Below are 18,660 nucleotides of genomic sequence, written 5' to 3' on the forward strand. Positions count from 1 at the left end.
TTTTTAACAGTTTTTTTGTAGGCTGGGTGCAGTGGTTTAGGCCTATAATCCTAGCACTTTGGGAGGCCGAGGCAGGGGGATCACAAGGTCAGGAGCTCAAGACCATGCTGGCTAACACAGTGAAACCCCGTCTCTACTAAAAATACAAAAAAAAAAAAAAAAAAAAAATTAGCCAGGCGTGGTGGCACGTGCCTATAGTCCCAGCTACTCGGGAGGCTGAGGCAGGAGAATTGCTTGAACCTGGGAGGCAGAGGTTGCAGTGAGCCGAGATCGCGTCATTGCACTCCAGCCTGGGTGACAGAGCAAGACTCTGTCTCAAAAAAAAAAAAAAATTTTTTTTTGTAGAGACGAGGTCCTTCTATGTTGCCCAGACTGGATTCTAACTCCTGGGCTCAAGTGATCCTCCTGCCTTGACCTCTCTAAGTGTTGGGATTACAGGCCTGAGCCACTGCGCTCGGCCTTTATAGATTAGTCTGTTCTTGAACATCGTATTAATGGAGTCATATAGTACATACTCTTGTATCTGGCTCCTTTCATTCTGCTTAATGTCTGTGAGATTCGCCCACGCTGTTGTATGTATCAGTGTTTCATTCCTTTTTTTTGCTGAGTGGTAATCCTTTATATGATGTAGCACAGCTTGTTGATCTATTCACCTGATGAAGTACAATTGGGTTGTTTCTATTTTTTGTTTTTCTTATTATGGCTCAATCTGCTATGAAACTTCTTGTACCCATCTCGCAAATGCCTTTCCAATACCCTAAGTGTGCAACTTCACAGTTATTTCACCTTGTCCACTCCAATCATCACCTTGACTCTCCATGACCTACATCTCAGATCCTGTCACCATGGAAGCTGTTTCACTTTGAAATCTCACCTCCTCTTTCCCAAGGACATAAAAGCCATCCAACCTGAGTCCCCCAGACTCCTGTACCCTAAACGTGTGCTTTTATACCACTGTCCTGTTGGAAAATTTTTGGGTTGTTTCTCCCACTTTTTTTTTTTTTTGAGACAGAATTTTGCTCTTGTTGCCCAGGCTGGAGTGCAATGGTGCGATCTCGGCTCACTGCAACCTCCGCCTCCTGCATTCAAGCGATTCTTCTGCCTTAGCCTCCCAAGTAGCTGGGATTACAGGCATGTGCCACCACACCCAGCTAATTTTGTATTTTTGGTAGAGATGGGGTTTCACCATGTCGGTCAGGCTGGTCTCGAACTCCTGACCTCAAGTGATCCGCCTGCCTCAGCCTCCCAAAGTGCTGGGATTATAGGCATGAGCTAGCACCCCTGGCCCCACTTTCTTTTTAAAAAGTGTTATTATATGTTTTTTATTATATATATTTTTGAGATGAGATCTCACTATGTTGCCCAGGCTAGTCTCAAAGTCCTGACTCCGGGCTTTAGGTGTTCCTCCGACCTCAGCCTTTCACGTAGCTGGGATTATAGGCATGCACCTGGCTTCCCACTTGCATTCAATAAATTTTGCGCATCTACCATGGCTTTCCTAGGCAATCCTGTCATAGCCACAGTTGTCACTACTGCTTATTCTCTGTCAAGTCCCCAATCTACATCTCCCCCTCAGGCCTCTTTCTTGAGACCTAAGTCCACACTATCTAACTGCTCTCTAGGCGGCTTACCCTGAATACTCCACAGGCATTTCAAAGTCATCAGTGTCCACTCAGACCAGGTCAGCCTCCTGTCATCCCTGTCCCAGTGAATGGAAACACAAAGCCCCAGTCACTTAAGGCAAACACCTGGGATTCATCCTACTCTGGCTTCTCCCTCAGTTCCCCCATCCAAAAGATCTCCAGGCCCTATCCATTTTGCTTCTGAAAGATTGCAGGTGTCTTTCCCTTGCTCTTCATTCCACTGGTTGCTAAATCCCTCATCAACTCAAGGGGAAACGAGCAGAGTTGCTTCTCTGATGGGTAGTGTGGTTTCTGCACAGCATCCCCTTCATCCCACCACTGCTGGGCATTGAGGTTCATTCATCTATTCAGCATTGCTCTTCACGAGGGCCTTCCATGGGCCAGACACCCTATCTTCATCTCTCTTAATCGCTCTTTTCAGTATCTCTCTCCTTATCTCTCATATTTCCCACAGCTCTGTCCACAACTCTTTCTGTCTCACCATGTTATTCATATTACTTGTTTCTTCCCCCATGTCCACTCAAACGCCACATCTCTACACACCCCTACCCCTCTGCCTCTCTCTCTGTCACATGCATACACACTTCTGCTTATTCACTCATTCAACAAATATTCAGTGAGCACCTTCCACGTGAGACATTCTATTTTTTTTCTTTTTTTTTTTTTTTTGCGCTCTCAGCTCACTGTAACCTCCACCTCCCAGGTTCAAGTGATTCTCCTGCCCCAGCCTCCAGAGTAGCTGGGATTACAGGCACATGCCACCACCCCTGGCTAATTTTTGTATTTTCAGTAGAGATGGGGTTTTGCCATGTTGGCCAGGCTGGTCTTGAACTCCTGGCCTCAAGTGATCCACCTGCCTCAGCCTCCCAAAGTGCTGGGATTACAGGTGTGAGCTGCCGTGTCTGGTCTGCCTCTCCGTCTTTCTCTCTCTCTGTCTTCCTCCACCTCTCTTCGCATCGCTTTCTGCCTCCCCAACATTCTCCATGTTTTCCCTTCCCATCCCTCCCCATCTACATACCTTATTCTTTTACTCCATTTCTCTTCCTTCCCCATTTCTCTCTGGGTGAGAGAATGAAGGAAGGCTAGTGACTAGTCACCTCTTCCCTCTAGGGGCCAGAGTTCAGGCCTGCCTCAGCTCTGCCAGGCTGGTTGGCACTACTCTTGTTTGCCCTTGGAGTCTCTGCACAAGGATGCTTAAAAAAAAAAGTTTAGGCCAGGCACAGTGGCTACCGCTTGTAATCCCAACACTTTGGGAGGCCGAGGAGGGCGGATCACGAGGTCAGGAGTTCGAGACCAGCCTGACCAACATGGTGAAACTCCGTCTCTACTAAAAATACAAAAATTAGCCAGGCGTGGTAGCGTGCACCTGTAATCCCAGCTACTCAAGAGAAGAATCGCTTGAACCCAGGAGGCAGAGGTTGCAGTGGGCCGAAATCACGCCACTGCACTCCAGTCTGGGCGACAGAGTGAGACTCCATCTCAAAAAAAAAAAAAAAAAAAAGTTTGTGCAGCAGCGACAGAAAAGTAACCTACAATATTAGAGGAAGACTCACATCTCTCAGAAACTATATATTAAGCAGGCAAAAAAATTATTAAAGACAACGGGTGCGGTGGCTCATGCCTGTAATCGCAGCACTTTGGGAGGCTGAGGCGGGTGGATCACGAGGTCAGGAGGTCAAGGCTATCCTGGCTAACACGGTGAAGCCCCATCTCTACTGAAAATACAAAAAATTAGCCAGGCGTGGTGGCATGCATCTGTAGTCCCAGCTACTAGGGAGGCTGAGGCAGGAGAATCGCTTGAACCTGGAAGGTGGAGGTTGCACTGAGCTGACATCACTTCACTGCACTCCAGCCTGGGTGACAGAGCGAGACTCCATCCCAAAAACAAAACAAAACAAACAAAACACACGCACACACAAAGGTGGGAGTGTTATGTAAGAGAACTGCAGGGGATATTTCCACTCCCAGGCTCAAAGGGGTGAGGGGAGAGAGAGGTTACAGCAGTGGTTCTTAGTTATTTTGTGCCACAGATCCCTTTGGCATTCTAGTAAAGCATAAAATTAAAAAAATATACATATAAAAACAAATCGGCCAGGCGCAGTGGCTCACGCCTGTAATCCCAACACTTTGGGAGGCCGAGGCAGGTGGATCACCCAAGGTCAGGAGTTCGAGAGCAGCCTGGCCAACATGGCAAAACCCTGTCTCTACTAAAAACAAAAAATTAGCTAGGCATGGTGGTCGGCGCCTGTAATCTTAACTACCTGGGAGGCTGAGGCAGGAGAATTGCTGGAACCAGGAGGCGGAGGTTGCAGTGAGCCGAGATCACGCCATTGCACTCCAGTCTGAGTGACAGAGCAAGACTCCGTCTCAAAAAAAAAAAAAATTGCATCGAAATCAAATTCCAGTTATCAAAATATTAATAAAAACTTTCAATAGAGTAAATTGAAACTGTCCCAAGATTGACAAGAATTGCATGCTGGGATCTGGGCAGAAATATAGTTATAATTAAGCATAAACCAGGCTGCACTTTGGCTCACTGCTCTATTCCTGCAAGTCTCCAGATCCTGACCATCTGCATCCCCGTTGTGCTAACATTAGGGTGAGAATGTCTCTATATTATGATCCATTGTCTCTATATTAAAAAAAAAAAAAAAAAAAAGCCAGGCACGGTGACTTACGCCTGTAATCCTGACACTTTGGGAGGCTGAGGAGGGCGGATCACGAGGTCAAGAAATCCAGACCATCCTGGCCAACATGGCAAAACCCTGTCTCTACTAAACATACAAAAAAATTAGCTGGGCTTGGTGGCGCGCATCTGTAGTCCCAGCTACTCAGGAGGCTGAGGCGGGAGAATCTCTTGAACCCATGAGGCAGAGGTTGCAGTGAGCCAAGATCATGCCACTGCACTCCAGCCTGGGTGACAAAGCAAGACTCTATCTAAAAAAAAAAAAAGACCAGCACTGTGGCTCACGCCTGTAATCCCAGCACTTTGGGGGGCCGAGGTGGGCAGATCACGAGGTCAAGAGTTTGAGACCAGCCTGGGCAACATAGTGAAACCCCATCTCTACTAAAAATACAAAAAAATAATGGCATGAACCCAGGAAGTGGAGCTTGCAGTAAGCTGAGATCCTGCCACTGCACACCAGCCTGGGCGACAGAGCGAGACTCCGTCTCAAAAAAAAAAAAAAATTGCTGGACGTGGTGGCGGGTGCCTGCAATCCTAGCTACTTGGGAGGCTGAGGCAGCGGTATCACTTGAATCCGGAAGGTGGAGGTTGCAGTGAGCCGAGATCGCGCTACTGCACACCAGCCCGGGCGACAGTGTGAAACTCTGTCTCAAAAAAAAAAAAAAAAAAAGATAATTAGTCACCATGGCTGGGTGCAGTGGCTCATGTCTGTAATCCCAGCACTTTAGGAGGGCAAGGCAGGTGGATCACCTGAGGTCAGGAGTTCGAGATCAGCCAGAGCCAACATGATGAAACTCCGTCTCTCCTAAAAAATACAAAACTTAGCTGGGTGTGGTGGCGGGCGCCCGTAACCCCAGCTACTCCGGAGGCTGAGGCAGGAGAATTGCTTGAACCCAGGAGGAGGAGGTTGCAGTGAGCTGAGATCATGTCACTGTACTCCAGCCTGGGTGACAGAGAGAGACTCCATCTCAAAAAAAAAAAAAAAACCTAAGACGTGGTGGCACATGCCTGTCGTCCCAGCTACTCAGGAGGCTAGGGTGGGAGGATCACTTGAGCCTGGAGGTTGAGGCTGCAGTGAGCCATGACCATGCCACTGCACTCCAGGCTGGGCAACAGAACAAGACGCTGACTCAAAAGGAAGAAAAGAGAGAGAAGAAAAGTCTATCTGGGTATGATGATGACTCCTAATATCTTCTCTCTAGTGGTTGATCTGCTTATTTGATAAGATCTCTAGGCAGGAGGTCTTAAAACAATTGCATTTCTTTTGCAAAGAAGTTTTTTCAGTCAGATAAGGAAATTCCAGAAAGTGTGGTAGGACGATTCTAAGGCAGCTTCTAAGGCCTCTCAGCATTTCAAAGCACCAGTCTTTGGGGTATCACTTTCTGAGTTCCAGCATCTTCTTGCATGTCTATTCTTTTCCCCTCATCGCTGTTTCCTTCTCAGAAGGCCCTGAGTTTCCTTCTCCACCCGCTTGTCTTCCTATATACCCTTCAGTATTCACTTTTTTTTTTTTTTTTTTGGGATGGAGTTTCACTTATTGCCCAGGCTGGAGTGAAATGTGTGATCTCGGCTCACTGCAATCTCCACCTCCCAGGTTCAAGCGATTCTCCTGCCTCAGCCACCCAAGTAGCTGGGATTACAGGCATGCGCCACCATGCCTGGCTAATTTTGTACATTTAGTAGAAACGGGGTTTCTCCATGTTTGTCGGGCTGATCTCAAACTCCTGACCTCAGGTGATCTGCCTGCCTCGGCCTCCCAAAGTGCTGGGATTACAGGCGTGAGCCACCACGCCAGGCCTAGTCTTCATTTTTGTCCCACAGTCAGAGCAGCTGTCATTCTCTCTATCCCAGGCAGTTTTTCTGAGCATCTAAGCACTGTCTCACCCTAGTAGTCTGTCAAGCCATTCTCAATGGAAAGACCAGTCTGGGAGGCAGTCTCACTCAGAATAAAAGCCAGAGTCTTTACAAGGCCCTACCCAAGCTGACCTCCTCCTCACCTGGCTTCGGCAGCACAGGCCTCCCTGCTACTCCATGAACACTCCAGATATCCACACTGCTCTCACATCAGGGCCTTTGAACTTGTTGTTCCCTCCACCTGAAATGCTCTTCTCCCATTGTGATATTGTTATAATAAAAATATATATTTTTGGGCCCGGGTGTGGTGGCTCACACCTGTAATCCCAGCACTTTGGGAGGCCGAGGGGGGCAGATCACGAGGTCAGGAGATCAAGACCATCCTGGCTAACATGGTGAAACCTCGTCTCTACTAAAAATACAAAAAAAAAATTAGCCGGGTGTGGGGGCAGGCACCTGTAGTCCCAGCTACTCGGGAGGCTGAGGCAGGAGAATGGCGTGAAACCAGGAGGCGGAGCTTGCAGTGAGCCGAGATCGCCACTGCACTCCAGCCTGGGCGACAGAGCGAGACTCCATCCCCCCACAAAAAAAAAGGCCAGGCGCGGTGGCTCACACCTGTAATCCCAACACTGGGAGGCCAAGGCGGTCAGATCACAAGGTCAGGAGATCGAGACCATCCTGGCTAACATGGTGAAACCCCGTCTCTACTAAAAACACAAAAAATTAGCCGGGCGTGGTGGCAGGCGCCTGTAGTCCCAGCTACTCAGGAGGCTGAGGCAGGAGAATGGCGTGAACCTGGGAGGTGGAGCTTGCAGTGAGCGGAGATCGCGCCACTGCACTCTAACCTGGGCAACAGAGCAAGACTCCATCTCGGGGAAAAAATAAATAAATATGTATATATATGGGTTGGGTGTGGTGGTTAACACATGTAATCCCAGCACTCTAGAAGGCTGAGACCAGAGGATCACTTGAGCCCAGGAGTTCAAGACCAGCCTGGGCAACCTGGCGAGACTTCATCTCTACAAAAAATTTTAAAATGAGCCAGGCATGGTGGTGCGGGTCCCAGCTGCTTGGGAGGCTGAGATGGAAGGATTGCTTGAGCCCAAGAAGTTGAGGCTGCAGTGAGCTATGATGGTGCCACTGCACTCCAACCTGGATGACAGAATAAGAAACTGTCTCAAAAAAAAAAAAAAAAAGGTCAGGCACGGTGGCTCAGGCCTGTAATCCCAGCACTTTGGGAGGCCAAGGTGGGAGAATTACTTGAGCCCAGGCAGTCAAGACCAGCCTGGGCAACACAAGGAGACCCTGTCTCTAAAAAAAATTTTTTAAATTAGCCAGGTGTGGTGGCACATGCCTGTAGTCCCAGTTACTCAGGAGGCTGACAAGGGAGGATCGCTTGAGCCTGGGAGGTCAAAGCTGCAGTAGCCATGTTTGTGCCACTGCACTCCAGCCTGGATAACAGAACGAGACCCTGTCTCCCTGTCTCAAAATATTAATGTGTGTGTGCGTGCGTGTGTGTGTGTGTTTTGGTCTCCATCCTGGCTCCTGGCCAGACCTCCTAAAGCCCTTGTAATTTCCTAAATGATAAAGTGAAGGGAGCTTTTGTTATTCATAACAAGCTCTTTTCAACCACAACTGAGTTTATGTTAGTAAGTTGACTTTTAGAAAGCCCCTAAGGTTGGGGTTTGTTGCCAAGGTAGGCAACTGTGTGATTAGAGAGTTAAGAACTTTTAGCTCCAACCCCCTGACCTCCAACTAATGGCTATTGAATCAAGTATGCCTGCATAATGAAGCCTCCATAAAAAAAAACAAAAAAGATGAGGGTTGGAGAGCTGCCAGATTGATGAACACATGGAGGTGCAGGGAGGTGCCCAGAGAGGACAAGAAAGCTCCAAATCCCCCTTCCCCGATACTTTGTCCGGAGCAACTCTTCCATCTGACTGTTCCTAAGTTTTATCCTTCATAATAAACTAGCTAACATAAGTAAAGTGTTTACCTGAGTTCTGTGTGCTATTCCAGCGAATTACTGAGCCAGAGGAGGGAGTCATAAAAACAGTTAGGAGGCCTGGACTTGTTTGTGATTGGTATCTGGAGTGGGGGCAGCCTTGTAGAACTGAGCCCTTCAACTTGGGGATTAGATAACTGGTAATTATGGGTAGAGTGTCAGAACTGAATTAAACTGCAGGACTCCCAGTTAATATCTACCAAGAACTGAAGAATTGATTGGTGTGGGAGAAGTCTCCACATGATTGGTGTAAGAAGTGGTGTTCTTGGCCAGGCGCAGTGGCTCACGCCTGTAATCCCAGCACTTTGGGAGGCCGAGGCGGGCCGATCATGAGGTCAGGAGATTGAGACCATCCTGGCTAACATGGTGAAACCTTGTCTCTACTAAAAATACAAAAAATTAGCCGGGCATGGTGGCGGGTGCCTGTAGTCCCAGCTACTCGGGAGGCTGAGGCAGGAGAATCGCTTGAACCTGGGAGGTGGAGGTTGCAGTGAGCAGAGACTGCACCACTGCACTCCAGCCTGGCCAACAGAGCAAGACTCCATCTCAAAACAAAATAAAACAAACAAACAAAAAAAACTGAGATTCTTTGCAAAGAGCCTGGAATAACTTCCTTTTAGTCCTGGACTATAATGATGATGATAAATATACCTCGATGTAACCCTGAGATCCCAGGATTCACCAGCCCTTGAATAAAAATTAAAGGAAAAAGAAAAAAACAGTATATTTTTTCGTTTTGCAAATCACAGTTCCCTTATTAAGATGGAATTGCTGCCAATTACAGAGAAGCTATTTGCCTAAGCCAAAAATCCATGAGGTTCACATGGACTTATAGTTACACAAATTAGAAACAAATGTTATATTTAAAACCATAGAGAAATGCCCAGGTGATGAAAGCTGGGGTGAAGGAGTCTGCACATTCATTTCAAACTGTTAAAGGATTTGTGGGCCATGCAATGGTCCCTTGCATTAGAGAAGTCAAAGAGCTTTGTGCAATCCTCTCCTGTCTGTGATCTGGAAGACACGTGCTCATCACAGAGCTCCAGCTGCTCCGAGACTTTACTCCTTTCTTCAGCTGCACGCAGTGCTCTCTCGCTTTTGTTAGGAATTGACTAATTCCTCCTCTTCCTCTTCCTCCTCCTCCTTGCCATCTCTAGGCCCAGTCAGCATCTCTTGTTCATCCTCTGATCCCATGTCCAGCTATGGTTCTGGATTCAACACTAGCAGCAACAGTGGCGCTGACTCCACTTTAGGATCAAGAAATATTTTTCTGGCTAGGCGCAGTGGCTCACATCTATAATCTCAGTACTTTGGGAGGCCAAGGTGGGTGGATCACAAGGTCAAGAGATCGAGACCATCTTGGCCAACATGGTGAAACCTCGTCTCCACTAAAATTACAAAAATTAGTTGAACATGGTGGTGCGCACCTGTAGTCCCAGCTACTTGGGAGGCTGAGGCAGGAGAGTCGCTTGAACCCAGGATGTGGAGGTTGAAGTGAGCCAAGATCGCGCCACTGCACTCCAGTCTAGCAACAGATGGAGACTCTGTCTCAAAAAAAAAAAAAAAAAAGTATTTTTCTTTCTAGCCGTATATCCACCTTACATGGTCCCTCAACTCCCCAAGCCCACTCTGCCTGCCCCATCTCCTCCTTCCACATCCTCTCCTCAACCTAGCACTTGGTTGGCAATGCCTTCCTCGATCCTCTGCCGAAGACCCTCTAGCCAGTGCTTACCCTGTCTGTTCTCTCTTTACCCAAAGAAATACATAAAGTTTGACCAGAATGGAAACAGAGATATCAGTGAAAAAAGGTGATTTGGAGAAGTGTGCAGGCCTAGGAAGACAGAGGCTTGTTCCTTTGCTTGCTTAAAATCTTTGATCAAACGGCCAGGCGTGGTGGCTCACACCTGTAATCCCAGCACTTTGGGAGGGTGAGGTGGGCGAATCATGAGATCAGGAGTTCAAGACCAGCCTGGCCAACATAGTAAAACCCCGTCTCACTAAAAATACAAAAAATTAGCCAGCTGGGCGTGGTGGCAGGTGCCTGTAATCCCAGCTACTCTGGAGGCTGAGGCAGGAGAATCACTTGAACCCGGGAGGTGGAGGTTGCAGTGAGTGGAGATTGCACCACTGCACTCTAGCCTGAGCGACAGAGTGAGACTCCATCTCAAAAAAAAGAAAAGAAATCTTTGCTCAAATATCACTTTTTCAAAGAACGCTTCTCTAACCACTCTATTTATTTTATTATTTTATTGTATTTTTTGAGACAGGGTCTCACTCTGTTGCCCAGACTGGAGTGTAATGGCACAGTCATGGCTCACTGCAGCCTTGATCTCCTGGGCTCAAGCGATCCTCTCACTTCAGCCTCCCAAGTGGCTAGGACCACAGGCGTAAGCCACCGTGTCTGGCCAGACCACCATATTTAAAACTGGGGACAAGTCAGGCTCACACCTGTAATCCCAGCACTTTGGGAGGCCAAGGTGGGAGGATCACAAGGTTAGGAGTTCAAGACCAGCCTGGCCAACTTGGTGAAACCCCATCTCTACTAAAAATACAAAAATTAGCCGGGTGTAGTGGTGATTGCCTGTAATCCCAGCTATTCGGTAGGCTGAGGCAGGAGAATCGCTTGAACCCGGGAGGCAGAGGTTGCAGTGAGCTGAGATTGTGCCACTGCACTCCAGCCTGGGCAACAGAGCGAGATTCCGTCTCAACAAAAAAAGCTGGGTGCAGTGGCTCACGCCTGTAATCCTAGCACTTTGGGAGTCCGAGGTGGGTAGATCACCTGAGGTCAGGAGTTCAAGACCAGCCTGGTCAACATGGTGAAACCCCGCCTCTACAAAAATACAAAAATTAGCTAGGTATGATGGCAGGTGGCTGTAATCCCAGCTACTCGGAAGGCTGAGGCAGGAGAATCGCTTGAACCCAGGAGGCGGAGGTTACAGTGAGCTGAGATCAAGCCATTGCACTCTAGCCTGGGCAACAGAGTGAGACTCCGTTTTAAAAAAAAACAAAAAACAAAAAACAAAAAACTGGGGACCACTGGCAATAATACTCCTATGTCCCCTCTTCCCTACTTTGTTTTCCTCCATAGGCACCTGGCGCCTTTTTTTTTTTTTTTTTTTTTTTGAGACGGAGTCTCACTCTGTTGCCCAGGCTGGAGTGCAATGGCGCGATCTCAGCTCACTGCAACTTCTGCCTCCCGGGTTTAAGCGATTCGCCTGCGTCAGCCTCCTGAGCAGCTGGGATTACAGGCACGCACCACCAGGCCCTGCTAATTTTTGTATTTTTAGTAGAGATGGGGTTTCACCATGTTGGTCAGGCTGGTCTCCAACTCCTGACCTTGTGATCCGCCTGCCCCAGCCTCCCAAAGTGCTGTGATTACAGGCGTGAGCCACTGCGCCTGGCCACCTAGCACCTTTAATATACTTATTTATTTGTATTGTCTGCTTTCCCCAATTAGATCAACCATGAAGACAAGAGTTTTCGTTTGTTGGGTTCTCTGGGCCTAGAGGCATGTCTGGCATATAGTAAGCATTCAGTAAATATCTGTTGAGTGAATGTATGAATAAAGAAGTGAGTTCCTCCCAGCAGGCACTGAGAACATTGGGAGTACAGGGTTGCAGCTCTCTCTGCAGCAGGAGAATGCAGCTGCAATAAAGGGAAGTCAAGAAGCCAGAGTCCGGCCGGGTGCAGTGGCTCATGCCTGTAATCCCAGCACTTTGGGAGGCTGAGGTGGGTGGATCACAAGGTCAAGAGATAGAGACCATCCTGGCCAACATGGCGAAACCCCATCTGTACTAAAAATACAAAAATTAGCTGGGCGTGGTGGTGGGCGCCTGTAGTCCCAGCTACTCAGGAGGCTGAGGCAGGAGAATTGCTTGAACCCAGGAGGCAGAGGTTGCAGTGAGCCGAGATTGCACCATTGCACTCCCGCCTGGGCGACAGAGCAAGACTCCGACTCAAAAAAAAAAAAAGCAGCAGCAGCAGCCAGAGGCCACTCCAGCATCTCCCCTACCTGGCTTGGGTCAGGGAGAGGGCAGTGAGAAGTGAAAACTCCCAGCTACAGAAAAGGAAATATGTTGGGGGGAAGGGAGAAGGAAAGGTGTCTTCATCAATGCCGGGGCAGGGTAGATGGAGCCCTGGGCAGGGAGTTTGGACCAGGAAATCTCAATGAGGGAAATGTGCTGTCCTCACCTCTCCAAGAAGCAACTGGCCAAACAGAGTGACAGAGGGGATAAAGGTTATGCCTAGGGAGGCATGTGTCAGAGGCTATCATCCACTCTGTTGAACCCACAGTGACCAGCACCACCATCACACAAACATGCCTGCATGTGTGCACGCACGCGCAGTGTGCAAACCTGATGTCAGCCTCACTCCCTGGCTCTTCTGTCCACAAACGCTGTTTCTTTAAGTACCACTTTCAGTTCCTCCAAAGAATCTACTTAAACTCTTAAATTCCTGATCTCTATAGATTTTACTAAAGATTTCAAAGGAGATAAGATGAGAGGGTTACGTTGCACATTCTAAAGCAAACAAATTAAAATGTTTTGTTAGACATTTCCATATTTTTAAGGGCCTCCTTGGAGCTGCCAGGCTGGGAGTGAGGTTTCTCTCCCTTTCTAAACCCTGTGCCCATCTTGTCACCCTCCTAGAGCTGCCAGCAGACTTCAGATTCTTCTCCGATCTACAGAGCAGAAAAATTCAGCCAGCCCTTCCTTGTCTTCCTATCCACAGCTGCCTGCCCAGACTCATGAAACCTGACAAAATGCAAGGTCTTATCATTACCTGAACCTTGGACCTGTTCAAAAATACTAGTTCCTGAGAATAAATATCCCTGGTGTCTTCCTGCCCTTCCTGCACACCTCCAGTGGCTTATCAAAATATTTGTTTCATGTGCACACTGGGCTCTCATTTAAGAGGTATTTGGGAGAATGTTATTTTCTAATCTGCATTTCACACTAGGCTCCCCCTCCTTCCTGGGGTGCTAGTGTCAGCAGAACCTGATGGGGAAGTGAGGTCGAGGAGGAAGGAATGAGGGGAAAGGGGAAGTTTGGGAGGAAGGCTTCTGAGAAGACTGGTGGGAGAGAAGGAGAGCCTGCAGACAGAGGCCTCCAGCTTGGTCTGTCTCCCCACCTCTACCAGCATCTGCTGAGCTATGAGCCAAACCAGGGATTTACAGGGTAGGGAGGGTGGGATAGGCAGCAGCATTAGATCGGAGGAATGAGATGGACAGACCTGGGCTGTGGGCTAGGAGGGCAGTCAGCTGGCCTAGGGCAGCCCGGGCTGGTGTCAGGGTAAGGAGAGGAAGGGAGGGATGAGGGCTGATTAATTTTTTTCACCCCACAGGAGGAAAAGCTTTCAGACTGCTGAAGGCCCAGCAGGAAGAGAGGCTGGATGAGATCAACAAGGTAGAAGGAAGAACTAAGGGGGCAGAGCCAGGGGGATGGGGCGTGGATGGGGAGGGCCTACCCTGGCTCTTATTTTCCCCTCCATAGCAATTCCTAGACGATCCCAAATATAGCAGTGATGAGGATCTGCCCTCCAAACTGGAGGGCTTCAAAGGTGAGGGGGAAACTGTAGGCGGTGGAGACAGGGCTGGGGGTAGGAGGGTTAGGATTTCCACAAGAACAAGGCAGGAACAGCAGAGATACAAAGTTTACTTTTGTGGTAGCAAAAGGGGAACCTGCCTTTATTGCCCTCCTGCCACACTGCGGTCCCTTTCCCGGGCCTGCCTCTCTCAGCATCCCCTCTAGCTCCTTACACCCTAGCGGGGCCCCTCAACTCCCCAACCCCACTTCCTCTGCCTGCCCCTCCTCCTCCTTCCACGTTGTCTCCTCCACCTAGCAGTTGGTTGGCAACCCCTTCCTCAGTCCCCTGCTGAAAACCCTCCAGTCAGCGCTTATCCCTTCTGCTCTCTCCCCTCACCCAGAGAAATACATGGAGTTTGACCTTAATGGAAATGGCGATATTGGTGAGAAACGGGTGATTTGCGGGGGCAGGGTGGGTGTGCAGGCCTAAGAAGACAGAGGTCTCTCCTACATGCTCCATTCCTCATGATTTGGGAGGGGGCCCACCTACCACAGTGGGAGGAAGGAGAATGGGGATGTGGAAGTGGGAGAGGAGAGAGAGGGTCTCCCCACCTTCTCCCCATCCCCATCCTCTGCCCCCAGATATCATGTCCCTGAAACGAATGCTGGAGAAACTTGGGGTCCCCAAGACTCACCTAGAGCTAAAGAAATTAATTGGAGAGGTGTCCAGTGGCTCCGGGGAGACGTTCAGCTACCCTGACTTTCTCAGGATGATGCTGGGCAAGAGATCTGCCATCCTAAAAATGTGAGTGTCAATTTCCAACCTCCCCTGTACTTACCTGTTTTCTCCTCCCCCATCCCTACCCTTGTCCCCAGGCTCAACTTTTCTACACGTTGCCCATCATCCCTTCTTCCATCCTTAGAGGGACCCTTCCAAGGTCCCGACCCCATCCCTATCCATAGTCCTGGTCCCCAGAAACTCCAACCCCTGCCCTTCCTCTTCCCCCTTCCACCCTCACATCCCCATCCCCTTCTAGCCTTTCCTAGCACCCTATGATTTATTCCCTTGAGAGGAGTGTTCCCTGATCCCTGTGCCTCTTCCCATCTCAACCAGGATCCTGATGTATGAGGAAAAAGCGAGAGAAAAGGAAAAGCCAACAGGCCCCCCAGCCAAGAAAGCTATCTCTGAGTTGCCCTGATTTGAAGGGAAAAGGGATGATGGGATTGAAGGGGCTTCTAATGACCCAGATATGGAAACAGAAGACAAAATTGTAAGCCAGAGTCAACAAATTAAATAAATTACCCCCTCCTCCAGATCAAGTCAGCTTAGTTTTTATTTGGGTGATTTTTTTCCTGGGTTTGGGAAGGAGAGACAGGTCTTGAGGGAAAGGTGGCAAGGATTTGGCCATATGAACAATCCATCAACAACGCTATAGTGTGTCCACTACAGCAGATGGTTTCACGCACCAAGGGGGATTCCAGCTGTGTAAGACAGCCTTAACCTCAAAGAATGCAGGCAGGACAAAAACACATGTCCAAACAAGGTACCCAGGCCCATGACAGATTTCATGAAGAGCAAGGAATACCATGAACCAACATTCTCCACCACTATAAGCTTTGTCACTTTGACAAATCACTCAGCCTCTGTGAGGCTTTTTTCTAAAAATGAGGATAAAGTGACCTATGCTATTGTGCCTGACATATCATAAGCCCTCAATAATGTTTAAAACTTGAATGAGCCGGGGCCGATGGCTTATGCCTGTAATCCCAGCACTTTGGGAGGATGGGGTGGGCAGATCACCTGAGGTCAGGAGTTCGAGACCAGCCTGACGAACATGAAGAAACCCCGTCTCTACTAAAAATACAAAATTAGCCTGGTGTGGTGGCACATGCCTGTAATCCCAGCTACTTGGGAAGCTGAGGCAGGAGAATCTCTTGAACCCAGGAGGTGGAGGTTGTGGTGATCCGAGATCGCATCATTGCACTCCAGCCTGGGCAACTAAAAAGCGAAACTCCGTCTCAAAAAAAAAAAAAACCAAACATACAAACAAACAAAAAACACTTGAATGGGTAGCTGAATGAAAAAACTGGTGCTATTAAATAAAGCAAAGAATTTACAGCTGGGCGTGGTGGCTCACGCCTGTAATCCCAGCACTTCAGGAGGCCGAAGCGGGCAGATTACCTGAAGTCAGGAGTTGGAGACCAGCCTGGCCAACATGGTGAAACCCCATCTCTACTAAAATACAAAAAATTAGCTGGGCATGGTGGCGGGTGCCTGTAATCCCAGCTACTCGGGAGACTGAGGCAGGAGAATCGCTTGAACCCGGGAGGTGGAGGTTGCAGTGAGCCGAGATCACGCCATGGCACTCCAGCCTGGGTGACAAGAGTGAGACTCTGTCTCAAAAAAAAAAAAAAAAAAAAAGACTGGAAGGAGAAACTCATTGGAGACAATGACTATGGACATCCCTTTTAAGAATTTTGCTGCAAAGGGTAACAAAACGGTATGTGTGGTAGCCGGCCGGGGAGAAGGGAGAAGAGAATCATTTTGGAAGTTTGAAAACAGAAGTCATCTTAAATCTTACTGAGCCTCTGACTAAAATTCTCATCTGATTTCTGCAAACTTTTCTGCCTTCACTTTTCATAATGAACAAGCCGTCTCCTTTATTTAGCCATATCAGCCTAGGCACAGGCCCCCAAACTCATGCCTCCACTAATCTGTTCTCTGCACCTGAGATGTACACCTTCTTCTGAAACTTGGGTAAGTTCTAACTCGTTCTTCATATCTATTTATTTATATATTTTTGACAGATATCTACTCCGATCATTCTTCATATCATTTTTTTTTTTTTCCTGAGATGGAGTCTCATGTTGGCCAGGCTGGTCTCCAACTCCTGACCTCAGGTGACTCACCCACCTTGGCCTCTCAAAGTGCTGGGATTACAGGCGTGAGCCACTGTTCCCGCTCCCGGCCCTTTTTTTTTTTTTTTCCTTTTTCTTTTTTTTTTTTGAGACGTAGTCTCACTCTGTCACTAGGCTGGAGTGCAGTGGCGTGATCTCAGCTCACTGCAACCTCCGTCTCCCAGGTTCAAGCGATTCTCCTGCCTCAGCCTCCCAAGTAGCTGAGACTACAGGCACGCGCCGCCACCAGTCCCGCTAATTTTTGTATTTTTAGTAGAGACGGGGTTTTGCCATGTTGGCCAGGATGGTCTCCATTTCTTGACCTTGTGATCTGCCCGCCTCAGCCTCCCAAAGTGCCGGGACTACAGGCATAAGCCACCACGCCCGGCCTCATATCTCCTAATAAGAGTTTTTCTAGAAATATTTCTCAATCACCCCAGGCATAATCATATTTTATTTCTCTACTTCTTTCTTTCTTTTTTTTTTTTGAGATAGAGTTTCGCTCTTGTTGCCCAGGCTGGAGTGCAATGGCACGATCTTGACTCACCACAACCTCTGCCTCCCAGGTTCAAGCGATTCTCCCGACTCAGCCTCCCGAGTAGCTGGGATTATAGGCATGCGCCACCACGCCTGGGTAATTGTATTTTTAGTAGAGACGGGGTTTCTCCATGTTGGTCAGGCTGGTCTCGAACTCGCGACCTCAGGTGATCCGCCCGCCTGAGCCTCCCAAAGTGCTGGGATTACAGGCGTGAGCCACCGCGCCCATCCTTCTTTTTTTTTTTTTTTTTTTTGAGACGGAGTCTTGCTCTGTCACCCAGGCTGGAGTGCAACCTCCGCCTCCCTGGTTCAAGCAATTCTCTGCCTCAGCTTCCCTAGTAGTTGGGATTACAGGCGCCCGCCACCACGTAGGGCAAATTTTTGTATTTTTAGTAGAAATGGGGTTTCATCATGTTGGGCAGGCTGGTCTTGAACTCCTGATCTCGTGATCCACCTGCCTCGGCCTCCCAAAGTGCTGGGATTACAGGCGTGAGCCACCGCGCCAGGCCTTATTTCTCTACTTCTATAATATCCTGTGCATTATCTCCAGCGCCTTCAAATCATAGTCACTGAATGATCTGTTGAATGGGTATAACTCTGATGGGAGCAGAGAGTTCTAGAATCGGGTAGTAAGAGACAAAGAAGGGTAACAGTACTGCATTTCACAAAATGAAACCCATTGTTAAGAAATTACAAATTCCCAATAATTTCAAATATAAAAATTTATTCACGAAAATTATAGGTTATAAAATTAAATGTCCGTCTTAGTCGATGGTTGCCCATATTTTGATGAACGAGTCATTCCTAGCCTATCTTTGTTCAAATGATTTGCATATATTATGCAAATAGGTAGAACTACCCGAAGAATGCTTACGCGGCGTGGTGCGGACGAAACGCTTCCCGGGGCCTTTGGATTGGTCTGTCTAGCCACCTCATTTGCATGACATAATTTAATAACTGGAAGGCCCCGCCCCTCCGGTGCATTTCCCCGCTCCAACCACCTCCTCAAACTCACGGCAAAGGGACGCGAGAGCTGGAACTCTTACCAGGCCTGCGGAAACTCAGCCCTCCGGCAGCTAATCCCGCCCGCCAGCCCCCGTCCTCTCTTTCTCCCTAGCTGAAGGCGCCACGGGCCGTGTGTCGTTGCCTTCCACTTTTGGCGTCCCTACGTCTCTCCGCTCCCATCTTTCTACCAACGTCCGACGCACGCTCCGCCTCTTTCTCCCACATTCGTCGTGTAAATTCTGCGTCCCAACCGCCCAGCCGACCTGCACCGCATTCCCGCCCCCTCAACACGTCTCAACGGCCGACGCTGGGGGCCCGCCTCCTTAGCCAATCGGGGTCCTAGTGTCCTTAAGTCCCTCCTCTTTATGTAAATAACCTCCGCATGCTCCGCGCGCTCGGCCCTTTTTTTTTTTTAAACTAAAGACAGCCCTGGAAGTAGAGGGTTAGGGTAGAAAGTACCCCGCCCTTTATGCAAATCAAGGGGCGTGTCTAGGCGCGGAGGGAGGT

General features: G+C 48.7%; 1 protein-coding gene and 1 pseudogene across 3 annotated transcripts; one reads left to right on the forward strand and one right to left on the reverse strand.

Moving 5' to 3' along the window:
- Window positions 1-9,021: 9,021 nt before the first annotated feature.
- On the reverse strand, window positions 9,022-9,496 carry LOC134810189 (cytochrome b-c1 complex subunit 6, mitochondrial-like; annotated as a pseudogene).
- Window positions 9,497-13,192: 3,696 nt separating this feature from the next.
- On the forward strand, window positions 13,193-15,033 carry AIF1 (allograft inflammatory factor 1). 3 transcript variants are annotated; one of them, XM_009450914.4, is made up of 6 exons: window positions 13,193-13,304; window positions 13,532-13,593; window positions 13,681-13,747; window positions 14,115-14,156; window positions 14,356-14,518; window positions 14,828-15,033. In XM_009450914.4, the coding sequence occupies exons 1-6, from the start codon at window positions 13,217-13,219 to the stop codon at window positions 14,910-14,912; spliced, it is 507 nt and encodes a 168-aa protein (XP_009449189.2). In that variant the 5' UTR covers window positions 13,193-13,216; the 3' UTR covers window positions 14,913-15,033. The 3 variants fall into 3 exon arrangements, with proteins under 3 accessions (XP_009449189.2, XP_001154743.1, XP_063668426.1); XM_001154743.7 differs by having other exon boundaries at window positions 13,233-13,365; XM_063812356.1 differs by lacking the exon at window positions 13,681-13,747 and having other exon boundaries at window positions 13,245-13,304.
- The last annotated feature ends 3,627 nt before the right edge of the window (window positions 15,034-18,660 follow it).

This window comes from Pan troglodytes, chromosome 5, assembly GCF_028858775.2.
Source record: "Pan troglodytes isolate AG18354 chromosome 5, NHGRI_mPanTro3-v2.0_pri, whole genome shotgun sequence".
Lineage (NCBI taxonomy): Eukaryota > Metazoa > Chordata > Mammalia > Primates > Hominidae > Pan > Pan troglodytes.